This window comes from Colossoma macropomum, unplaced genomic scaffold (genome assembly GCF_904425465.1).
Source record: "Colossoma macropomum unplaced genomic scaffold, Colossoma_macropomum, whole genome shotgun sequence".
Classification (NCBI taxonomy): domain Eukaryota; kingdom Metazoa; phylum Chordata; class Actinopteri; order Characiformes; family Serrasalmidae; genus Colossoma; species Colossoma macropomum.
The window spans coordinates 38,371,179-38,384,197 of record NW_023494785.1 but is presented as its reverse complement, the minus strand read 5'-3'; the positions used below and the strand labels follow the sequence as shown (position 1 = coordinate 38,384,197).

The window sequence follows — 13,019 nt, the reverse complement described above, 5'->3', positions numbered from 1 at the left end:
TGTGAAATGCTCCGTTCTAGAGAAACTTACTGAATCAGAATGGTTCACAGTGGTGGTGATAGGAACCAGACGTCCACCTTTAAAAGCTCCCTCACAGAAAAATTGTACTTGAAATGATTATTAATACGCTGCCTGACAGCTGAGACATTGTTTTACAACAGTATTTTGTGAGAAAGATTTTGACCAGAGCACATTTTAATCCATTTATTTTAATAAATAAAGAAATCTAAGTCGGTAAGTTTCTCTGCAAATGAACTATTTCATGTCAAAACGCTCTGAATGTATTTATTTACATTTCAAACACTGAATTACAGAGAAATTTTGAAAAATCGGTGGCATTCCCCTTTATCCAGCAAGACGGCAGGCGGCTTCCTTTCCGTTTGACTCAAAACCTCGGAGTTTCCCGCGAGAATCCGAACTCCCCTATAAAATGTCTGACGCACTAAAGCCCTATCTAAGTGCACTAGCCTTCCAGTTGGAAGCGATTTGGAACGCGCCCTTACTACGACCGCCGTCCGGAGTGTTTTTAAAGAGGGCTGCGGGGAGGCGGAGCAGCGCGAGCGAAGAAAGTCCGCTAAACTTCAGCGCGCGCGGACAGCCGTGAGCTGGCGGAGGGCTCGCGAGGGTTCGAGAACAGATGCAAACCGCAGCTGTCTTCACAGGCAGACACAGAGTGGACAGTTCACTGAACGGTGCGCTCTCACGCGCCAGTTTGTGCTCGTTCATCCCTCGACTCGTTCGTTTGTTCTGAGGACAGTGGGCGAATAGTGGACGCGCGTGCTCCCCGTGCTATGTCCCGCTCTCGCGCTGGGCCAGCCGGAGGCAGGGCAGCATGGAGATGAATGCGCGCGAGCCGCGGACGCCCGAGCCCAAAACGGACGGGCTGGCGGTGAACTGTGACGGGCTCGCGAGCCGCAACGGCGAGCCCGCGGAGATCACCGTGTCGCTCTCGCACCCTGGCAAGCGCGTGAGCCCCATCGAGGGCAGCAACCTGTACCGCCTGCGCGACAGAAAGTTTCTGCTGGAGGACAAGCGGCGGCTGTGCGCGTGGGCGCTGGGCGCGGCAATGCTGGGTATCCTACTGATGATTACGCACGCGGAGCTCTGCCCAGCGGTGTACCAGCCGGTAAGAGACACGCACGCGGGCGCAAGCCAAACACGCGCACACGCAAAGGGGAGCGAAATAGGGGAATACACTGCCGAATATATCCCAAAATGTCAGTGGAATATTTTGGAATGTGGAATTTATCAATATATGACAACTTTGTATGTTTATTGCATTGTTGTTTTGTGTGCAGTTAATATATATGTTTGTATGTGTATATATATATATATATATATATATATATATATATATATATATATATATACATTAACTGCTTTATATATTAATTATTCATATATATATATATATATATATATATATATATATATATATATAAACTTTCAAAAATATATATATTATAAACAAAGGTCATTTTAATATGAGGTATAGAAATTTGATAACAGCAAGAATGTATCAAGTAATAAACTATATACTGTAACTCATTACAGTATATTAGTCATTTTTCGACCTTAAGATTTGATCTGTTTTTTACTTCTTGTTATTATTGTTTATTTTTAACTTCATTCATGATGCTATACAGATTTCATTCACAGTCATTTTAGAATGATCTACAACTCTGTGTACGTCTTAAGTTTTATTTATAGCTTTGCAATTTCACAGTACTTATTTAAAATATATGAAATCGTGAAGATGTGTGAAATAATGACACGTAGTCATGCGCAAAGGTGCAAAAGTTTGAAAGAAATAGTAAAGCATAGAAAATATAGGGCCATAACTTTTGCACAGGTCAACATAGCGCTGTTGTCAGAACTAAACCTCGTATCTCCAAAATGAGAACTTCACAAGAGAACCAAAAAACATACTTTACTTTTAATGTAAGTCAATGGAACCAGACTTTTTTCCAAGTCATTTTGAGCCGTTTCTTTTGGTCCATTCATCATGAAATTTATATCTAATGTGTACATATTATATACTATTATATACATAGTATATACATATACCGCTGCTATATATATATATATATATATATATATATATATATTTTTATTTTTTTTCAGTTTTTGACAGGCTTTGAAAATACTTGTTGTCCTTTACATTGTGTGTAAATTTCGTGATGAGTGGACCAACAGAAATGACCCAAAATGACTTGGAAAAACATCTGGTTCCATTGACTTACATTAAAAGTAAAGTATGTTTTTTCCTTCTCCTGTAAAGTTTTGGAGATACAAGGTTTTCTTATGACAACAGTATTATACATTACAGAGATAAAAATTGGAATTACAATTGTTTATTTCATGTGTTTTAAATAACAAACAACAAAAACAATGCATCATTTTACTCGGCTGGCACATCTTATTCGAAAACACATTATTTAAAACGGAAATAAATCAATATTCTTTGGTTAGCTGTTCTTTACTTTTTAGTAAACAGTCCCCAGACCTCAAAGCCACTGTGAAACGTACCGTGTCCTCTGAAAACCTGCGGAAACTGCCAGACAGGGTTCAAGCTGTGATTAAAGCAGAAGGTTTGTCGTTCCAAAAAAACTGAGCCATTCTGACTCGTAGTAAATGTTGGTGAAGAATGATGGCATCTTGTTTCGACTAAGACTATATTCGTTTTCTATAACTGATGAAATGAAAACAGTTCTACAGCACATCTGATGAGCCAAGCAATTGCACTATTGAGGCTGTTCCTAGAATAATAGATGGCAACATACTTTGTTGTTTTGTCCTCATTTTACAGGACTAAAACTGATTGACTTGTAGCAGATATTTCAGCCAATCCCCAGTGTTGATTTCCTTCTCAGAGTGTTTATTTAGGTCCAGCTCGAATGGATATGAGTGCTTCATTCAACCACAGGTCTTTATTCAATACTCTTTTTCATCACTGTAGACCTTAGTTTAACACTTTAGATCTTCATTCAACACTTTTAGCTTTTTATTCAACACTTCAGGTGTTTATACAAGACTTGTGACTTCATTCATCATTTTAAGTCTTTATGCACCACTTTAGGGTCTTCATTGAACAATTTATGTCTTTATCAAATAGTTTAGTTTTTTATTAAACACTTCAGGTCTTCATTAAACATTGTAGGTCTTTTTTCAACAATCTAAGTTGTTTCCAACACTTAGAGCCTCATTCAACACTTCTTAGATCTTCAACACTTTAGGTCTTCATACAATACCTAAGGTCTTCATCCACGACTTTAGTTGTTCATTCCGCACTTCAGGTCTTCATTTAACACATTTTATCTTCATTCAACACTTTCAGGTGTTCATCCAACACTTTAGGTCTTTATGTACCACTTTAGGTCTTCATTGAACACAATGTATTTATCAAATAATTTAGTATAATAATTTAGACTTTAAGGTCTTCATTCAACACTTTTTAGGTCTTCATTCAACACTTTAGGTTTTTTTTCAACAATTGAAGTTGTTTCCATCACTTCAGATCTTCATTCAACACTTTTAGATCTTCATTCAACACTTTTAGGTCTTCATTCAACACTTGAGGTCTTCATTCAACACTTTAGGTCTTTTTTCAACAATTGAAGTTGTTTCCATCATTTTAGATCTTCATTCAACACTTTTAGATCTTCATTCAACACTTGAGGTCTTCATTCAACACTTGAAGTCTTCTTTCAACATTTAAGGTCTTCATTCACAACTTTAAATTGTTTCCAACACTTTACATCTTTAGTTAACACTTAGATTCTCATTGAACACTTAGATTTTCATTCAATACTTTCTAGATCTTCATTCAACACTTTAGGTCTTCATGCAACACCTCAGGTCTTTATGCAACACTTTAGGTCTTCAGTGAAAACTTTATGTCTGTATTAAACAGTTTAGTTCTTCATTCAACTCTTTAGGTCTTTAATTAAACCTTTATATCTTCATTCAACACTTTTTTGATCTTCATTAAACATTTAAGATATTAATTCAACAGGTTTTAGGTCTTCCCCCAACACTTTTTGGTCATCATCCAACATTTTAGGTCGTCATTCAACACCTCAGGTCTTCATCCAAGACTTCAGTGTTCATTATGCACTTCAGGTCTTCATTCAACGCTTTTTATTTTCGTTCAACACTTTCTAGGTCTTCACTCAACACTTTAGATATTCATTCAACACTTTAGATCAGGGGTGGCCAATCCTGGTCCTGGAGATCTACCACTTTGCAAAGTTTAGCTCCAACCCTAATCAAACACACCTGATCCAGGTAATGAAGGCCTTAAAGGAGCATCAGAATAACACAGCCAGGCAAGTTGGATGGGAACTGTTTAGGGTGGTAGATCAACCCTGCTTTAGATCTTCATTCAGCACTTTATGTCTTTTCCAACAGTTTATGTCCTTATCAAGCACTTTAGGTCTTCTTTCAACACTTCAAGTCATTTCCAACCCTCGAGGCCTTCATTTTATACATTTTAGATCTTCATTCTCCAATTTAAGTTGTTTCCAACACTTTAGACCTTCATTCACTTCTTAGGTCTTCATTTAACACTTTAGATCTTTTCCAATCATTTCTTCATTCGACACTCTTCATTGACATCTGGAGATTTTCCTGTCCAGTTTATAATTGGGGGTACAAAAGCATAATCCTATAATATGTAAAGCAAGTATCAACCTCTAGTCCATGTAGTTTAGTCTTTTGCCTGCACCTCATTCAAATATTGATGGGATCAATAGGATTGTGATTCATGATTTGTATTAAGGCAGAGAAAACTATGCTGGCTAGATGACACAGCCCTACTTTAAAGTTGCCCTCAGATCAGAACTAACTAGAGGAAAATTGAGAAGTTGATTGATAGTGCCAGTGCAGGCTTCCAATAGTGAAACTTAAGCTGTGTTTTCAAAGCCAAAAGCCAGAACCTCTTGGGAAGGAAAGAAGTTTTTCCGAGGTTTACCACAATGTGTTGTTTATCTTGTGGCGTGCGGGTGCCGAAAGTGATTTGTTTATGAAAGCGATTGGGAACGTCCACGCAGAGCCAAGAGATCGAGCCAAAGTCACTTGACCTTGCCGGGATCTGACCAATGATATAACGACCAGCCACTGCAACCCTCAGCATTCTGTGCAACTCAACCTTGTGCGCACAAACTGATCTGCTGGCTTCAGTGGCAGTCCAGCGAACAGTGGCTAACTCAGGAAACCAGATATCCTGAGGGCTGCACAGCACTCCTCCACTGCTAGCAAAACCACGTGTGTGTGTGTGCGGGGGTTGTAAACCTTTGTCCTTGTGATTGTTTGGCCAGGAATTAAATGGTTAGAGACCAAGGGTGGGTGATAGGGCAGAAATATAACATCCCAATACTTGTCACGATATTTGGTTTTTCTGAGGTTTGTGAACAAGGTGGAATGAACGAAATGCACCAGAAAAACAGCAGAACCACATTCAGAAAAGCCTAAGAAAAACCGCGGGTATTGCTTTTTTTGTTGTTTTTCTGTTTTTAAATCAACATTTGCAAAAATAAGCGACAGAAATAAGAAGAAACAAATACTGGTGTCATTTTGGGCTGACATCCAATCAGCTACTTGTTTCTGTGCACTGTCTATTCTATTACTATCTGCTATACTGTGACTGGGGATGGTACTTTCAAGAGTATATACCATATTACTTTAGTACTAGTATTGAACAGTTTAAGGCCTTAATTCCAGGATTCTTACTTTATTTTTCTACATAAACCGTTATAAAAATGCACAAATATGTACCATTCCCCCTGGAAAGCAAATGTAGTGTACCTCATTTAAGCTACACAAATAGACCTTAAGCATCATGTTGTACCTTTGAAGGTATATTTACATTGTACTGTGGGGGACCTGTACAGTATCCTTTTCTGACAGTTTGCAGTTTATTAAGTTGCTGTTCATTGGTTGTTGTTGTTGTTGTTTACGGACTCTGTTAGTGCGTTCCATTCTGAAGGCAGCTGCCTAACTAGTCACTGCCTTCAAAGCCTCTCTTGTTGGGCAGCATTTTAACCGAAAAGGAACCTTAGCAGGCAACACATTCGGGGCAGTGCTTCAGAGCCATCATACGTCATAAATTTCACTGCACTGTACACGATATATATGTTTACTCACAGTCGCTCGTTAGCTTACACTCTCCTCCAACTAAAGGTGGATCATCTCAGTGTAAAAGGACGGCTTTGAATCTGCTGCAGCTGCTTTCCTGCATTGACACTGTTGTAGAAATTTGTATATGAAGAACAGGCTGACTTAAGGAGTCCTATCTGTCGACTCGACAACCCAGATAAATACAGATAATCGTGACTATTCGTTTCTGAATCATTTCAATTCATTCACTGTCCTCATCCACCTTAATGAACCGGCTTTATTTCTAAAACACAAAGGATAAAAACTAGTATAATTTTGTAAAAAATGCACGAAAAAATGATCGCACACAATCTGTTAATTTGGCTAATGTGTATTTTATTTTATGCATTCTTATTTGATTTACGAGCTCCTAGTCTGACATTTGGCCTCAGCATTCACGTCACACTTTTGTGACTGTGGTAAGCACAGCAATACAAGAAGCATCTGTAGTACCTGTAACCGCTCCTCTTCCTCAGCTCCTCAGTCAGCACCTCTCCGCCACTGTAACGTCAGTCCCTGAGGACAGAAAAAATCCCTGAGTACTAACGCTAAACTAAACGCTACTAAACATTGAACAGCCAATATTTTAAACTGGACTCTTTCGTTTTTCAATTCGCCTTTGACAAGCAAACTGGCAGAATTTCACCACAGGAACAATTTCTAGAGATGTACAAACATTTTACACAAATACAACAGTCAATCAAAACAGTAAAGTCAGAAGTCAAGAAATAACTTATATTTTTAAACTCCTCGGTTGGCAGAAACGGCCGCTCCGTCCGCCATGTTCATCTAACTGAAGCGATGGAACTCTTGGCAGGTGAACGGTATTGTGGGATTGCCTTCGCTGAAGGATACATGCAATGCTGCCTTCAGATTTGGTCAAAATAAGGCACCTTAGATGGCAGCTGCCTTACGCTGCCTTCCGAATGGGACAGCCTTCGTCTCGGGAGTGCGCAAATGCTGCCTACTTAGACAGCTGCCTCCTGATTGGAACGCACCATATAATTGGTTTATATATGTTTTTTTATGATAAAGTTATTCAGTGTTCTGACACTACCCATCATACATTCAGAAAAGATTATCATGGTGTAATTTATCACTAGAGATGCTCTGATACCACTTGATACCCCACACCGCCGATGTGTAGTTAAGTTCCGTCTGCAAGCGCGCATGCACATATCATTCAGCAGCACGCATGCATGTCCGAAATTGTTTTGTGGTATTGATATCCCCATTGCTGCGAATAAGTGCTAGTATTGGAGCTAATATCCATGTGGTATTGGTATCGGCGCAGCTCTAAGTATAACAATAACACATGATCACTTTGCCCTCCCTTAAAAGAGACAAGGAAGAGTCACAGACCAACTTTCGTAAGATGTTCGCTTCCTTCGTGTCTCGTTTGCAAAAAGGAGAAATGAGAAATGTTGTGAGGCCGAGATGAATGTAGAAAAAACTAAAAGACTTCCACCTGAACACAGTGTTTACGTTGGGCTCATTCTTTCCCTATTGAATTATAAGTTAGGAGGTAGCAGAGAGATAAACTACATTTTAAAATACTTTGACTGTTTGTGATAATTATAACGTCTTCAGAGGTTGAAACAACGGGCAAACCAAGGGTAGGAAAAGTTTTTGGTTGGAGAAGTGCAGCTGAAGGTGAACCATTCTGAATTATCAACACAAGCTGATGGTAGGTTTAAGAAATCTGTAACAGAAGATACACCTGAAAGGAGATAATAGTCTTTCTTGGGATTAATAACAGTAAAAAAATGAAATCAGGCTTTAAAGAGGCCTGCTCTTTGTGACTGGCTAGCATTCAAGCAAACCATGCTAGCATCCATGCTAACATCATCAATGCAAATGTTCCTAGATATGAACCTAGCAGTAAAGTTTATAGGCAAACACATACAGTGGGACAGTTTCTTATTTGGAAATTGTAGGGAATTCAGATGGAAATTTAAACAGATACGATAGTTTGGTAGTTCTGAATTAGAATCTAATGCTAATGATGAAATAGTTCATGCAAACATTAGCCTCTCTTTCTGAAGATATATCCAAAGGAAGTCAACACATATGGTAATATAAGGATTTCAAACATACATAAGCATGTATGGATTTTCTCTTATATTACTTATTTTAATCACATGCAGACATATATTGACCTATATTGCTGCTGTCAGAAGAAAACCTTGTATCTCCATTTTTGTCGTTTTTCAGTTTTTGACATAATTTGAAAATGCCTGTCGCCCTTTACATTGTTTGTAAATTTCATGATGAACGGACCAAAAGAAACGACCCAAAATGACTTGGAAAAACATCTGGTTCCATTGACTTACATTAAAAGTAAAGTAGGTTTTTTCCTTCTCCTGTAAAGTTACCATTTTGGAGATGGATGGTGTGTTACTCGTATATGTTAGCTTCATGTTACATAAGGTTTTTTTATTGCATGCATGTTACTGGTGTATTTTATTTCAATTTTCTGCTTTAAAAGCTTTGAAAGCTTTCAGTCTTTGTATTAGACTTATGTATCAGACAGACAACACATATGTGATCCATATATCATGCATAAATGTGTTCACCCACCTATCAGACACATATATACGATCCACTTATTATGCATGTATGTCCGGTATTCTATGCTTCATAGTTGGATGAGCAGGTATTAAACTCTGCTGTTTAGTCTTGGCTTTCAAGTCGCTCAACATGCACATATGCTCGGCAGATATGTTTTTCTAAGATCCCGGTGATTGGCAGCCAATCAGCGTTCGCAAGAGCTATAAGTTATCTTGATTTATCTTTTTTGAAGTTTCCAGCAATTACATATATCTTCTGAGCAGTTTAGGGAAAGTATTCATATGCATGCTGAATGAACAGCTATCTCCTCTCGCCCCTCCAGGCATGACGGCACATTTGAGCGGAACTTTCTCCAGGAAAGCAGATTATGAACAACAACCCCCCCACCCCCACCCCCCACCCCACCCCACCCCCACCAAAAGTTATAGAAGTTTTTCCACATTTAGCCTCCCCCCTTTGTGTCAGACTGCCTGCGGTCATGTTGCGTCTTTCCACATCATTTAATGTATAATTAGTGCTTGTTTGAATAATGGATCTGAAGGTTGACCTTCAGTGGTACATGAGCATAATGCTAAATTTTCAGGTGTTGTCCTCTCCACCGCATACCACGGTAATTGAAGCGGGCAGAATTCTCCTGGAAACCTGTTTATGCAGGAAAATTGACTATTTATGGATGTTTTTCCACATTTCGTCTCCCCCCTTCACGTTCCTCAGGCTGCCTACGGTCATATTGCATCTTTCCACATCATTTAATGTATAATTAGCGCTTGTTTGAATAATGGGTTTCACGGGATGACCTTCAGTGGTACAGGCTGATTTTTTGGGTGTTGTGCTCTTGGTTTCTATGGCGATTGAAGTGGGTGAAACGGACCTGAAAGGAATAGCTCAATCTGGCACGCCAAGGTGGCTAACAGCAAGTGGACGCTAAGAGGCTGTCTATTGCATAATGCTACTTGGTGACTCCTTTCATTCATTTATTGTTAGCAACATTAGCATTTTTGACTGAAACTTTCCTTACCTTGCTTACCTGCTTGTGTGATTTTAGTACATAAGCAAAACTGCTGTACAGACAAACAGGCTTTTGATGTCTGAAGATGTTTTGAAGTCTTTGATGTTGGCTATACAATCAACGCCCACTTTATTAGAAACAGCTGCACAATATGTGGTAGTTAACCCTTGGCCTTTCACCAGTGGCCAGTAGTTGACCACAGAGCTGCTCTTGGCTGGACATTTATGGGTGGTGGACCACCCTTAACTAGGTCCATCAAAATCATGAAATTTTAGCCAGTGATTAACCCACTGTTGCACAATGTTGCCTCAGGGCAACAAACCCATTTTCCTCACTTTACAATAGCATTATCCATATTTAAAGACAATAACAGGGTTGATAATAATAGGAAGAGTTTGACTAAGTCAATAAAAAGCATGTTCTTGGTCATACTATCTCTTAGTGGGCACTTTTAAACCTCTTTTTTAACATTCAGTATCAATTTTTTGTTATGAGTATTTTCAGAAATATGTTTGTTGCCTAGAAGCAATATTGTGCAACAGTGAAATGGAATTGTCCAATCACAAGTTCTCATCACTTCAGGGAACATGGCTCTACATCATTTCTTCCCATTGATGCACAATGTTGCCTCAAGGCAACATACCCCAAAATGACCTCTGCACACATTTAAAAAAAAGTTTTAAAATGTAACAATCAGGTCCATTTTTTTATTACTCTCATAACCCGTGCAGTAGAGGGCTAATTGCCAGATAAATAATTGCGATTGACAGTTTAATTGTCCTTATTCATTGAATGCAACTATTAAAGTATAACCCTAAAGTGATGTAACCCTAAAATGAACTAGTCTGCTTTTTATTGAAACCCTGTCAATACTGAAGAAAGACAAAGTTAGCGCTGAAATAAACAAAGGATGCTCACTGCTGCATTTTATAGATACTGTAGCACTAGTCAGAAGATAGAAAGTTTGTTTTTTGTCGCAAGACCCATAATCATAGATACATATATGTAGATTGCTGACATAGGGTGCATGTAACTGTTCACCATAGACTAGCATGAGATTTTAGCTAGATTTTTGAAATTTTTTAAAGGTTTTTTTCTTAGATATGCATCAAATTCAGATGTAATTTTTGTTTTCTCTATAGCACATCTGATCTTTCATAATGTAATGCACTTTTCTTTTGAAAAAGCTTTGTTTTACTTGATTTCTGTTGTTACAGTAATGCCATTTTTGCTAGTGTCTCAATGAAATGTGCTCTATGCATTAAGTCAATATTATTATTATTATTACTATTATTATCATTATTATGGGAATCAGTACATACCAAAGCTAACTGAAGTGTTCTTTAATTTCCCCACACTGAATGTAATACTGCAAATGGCAGATCTACATAAACGAGAACATTTGAAGCCGGTAGGACATAAATATAACATGTTTTTTACATTGTATTGCAGTTTTTTTCATAGATTCGTCAGAAAATATTTCAACTTGCTGCTTTATACGCAGTGTTTTTGACAGCACATCTTTGCCTGTTAACTATCTTTTGAGATGTCTGCCTAGTTGGTCAGCCAAGACGTAATTAAACTAAACCATATCAGTCAGATTATTTAGTAGAGTTTTTAGACGTTTTCCTTCATATACATGCAGTTTGTGACAGTTTGTCTATTTAAATCTACTTACAAATGGCAAGATAATGCACAATTTATTTATTTATTTATTTATTTTATTTAATTTTTAGAATACTTAAATTAAGCTATATGAAGACTAAGATGAGTTATTCAAATAGTCACACCATTGCTATGAAATGATGTAACATATAAATTGGGTACAATATATGTCAGCATATTTGGTATATACACCTTCGCCCATAGACAAGCATTCATTTTTCAGTGCGGAGAGAGAGAGTACCAGTTTGTCAGCAAAGTGGCACTTGTCCTGTGACGTGTCTCCAAATAATGCATTTTTTTGCTTTCTTTTATTCACATGCGTTTGCATTGTAAACATATGCTTGTGAAAGCAAACAACCGTGGAAAGTAACTGGGGTCAGCTTGAATGATAGCGATCACCTGAAATACTTGTAGCCAGGCGATTGTGTAATAAATGTGACAGGCTTACTCTCATCCTGTGTGTAAATAAAACCCAGCTACACCATTATCCCCCACTGAACTAGTGCTGAGAACGGTCCACCACCCAAATAATATCTGATCAAGGACAGTCCTATGGTCAGGAACAATGATAAATGGGCTATGACCAGTATTTCTACATTAAAGCGATAAGCTACAAGAGGGCGTACATTACAGTGATTTTGTCACAGGTAAGGGTTATTACGCAAGACGCAAAGCAGAGTAAAAGCCGCTTACCCCAATAACACCACTGTAACACACAATCTCAAGTGGCTTTTATAAACAGTGGACCACATAAAATATAATAAAGTACATGGTTTTTCAGTAAGTAATATATATTATTAATGATCAAGAAAAATGAGTATTCTGCCAAGAAATTATATTGTTGCCAAGCAGCATCCATCAGTGTATATTGCGGTCATTTCAATAACTTCTTAACCTTTTGTCATAGATCATATATAATTGATAATAGTTTATTATATAATAGTTTATTAGCCTGTTAGCTAGCTGACCAGCCTAGTTAAGAAAATAAGCTCTCAGCCACTTAGTTGAAACACAACTTCATAAATGTACTCAGATATTGGTGTATCAGGTATCATAAATACACTCAGGTATCTGGTGGCCCACTGGCTTTTTGCTCAGCGTTGTCTGGGTTTACTTATTTACTTAATTTACTTAATTTACTTATTGTTCCTTCATTTCTTTCAATTAGTTTAGGAAATAATTTTAACAGCAATAGCATAAATAAAGCCAGTTATGCAGCTTTACCAAATCTAGCATAGGATCCAGCAACAACATTTTCAACAAAATCATTTTATATTAGGCCAGGTCATGACTTTTTTTTCTCTTAATTGTTTGTAATCTTTGATTTAGTATGTTTTCTGTAATAAAAGGCTTTGTGCGTTTAAAAAATCTGTTTGAGGAGATTAAAAACTAGTTAATTGATTCAATTCTTGCTACCAGGGACGAGTATTTTTCGTGACTTTGTGCAGTAATGCAGAATTCAGTTGTCATGAGGCGGTTGTAGGTGTGTGCATATCGAGTATTTTAAATGGCTCTGCCAGTCAGATTTTAGGACCAGAACTATTACTTTTTTAACACGGAACAACTGCGCATGTAAAAAGAGTTACAGTGTTGCCTCCGCGTAGCATGGCATTGCGTC

At 37.9% G+C, this 13,019-nt stretch overlaps 1 protein-coding gene across 1 annotated transcript in view; it reads left to right on the top strand.

Moving 5' to 3' along the window:
• Positions 1 to 568: 568 nt before the first annotated feature.
• Positions 569 to 13,019, top strand: part of kcnn4 (potassium intermediate/small conductance calcium-activated channel, subfamily N, member 4) — a 71,504-nt gene continuing 59,053 nt past the window's right edge. The window contains exon 1 of the mRNA XM_036593518.1: positions 569 to 1,126. Coding sequence (XP_036449411.1) covers positions 833 to 1,126 — 294 coding nt within the window. The 5' untranslated portion in view covers positions 569 to 832. The remainder of the gene's footprint in view (positions 1,127 to 13,019) is intronic.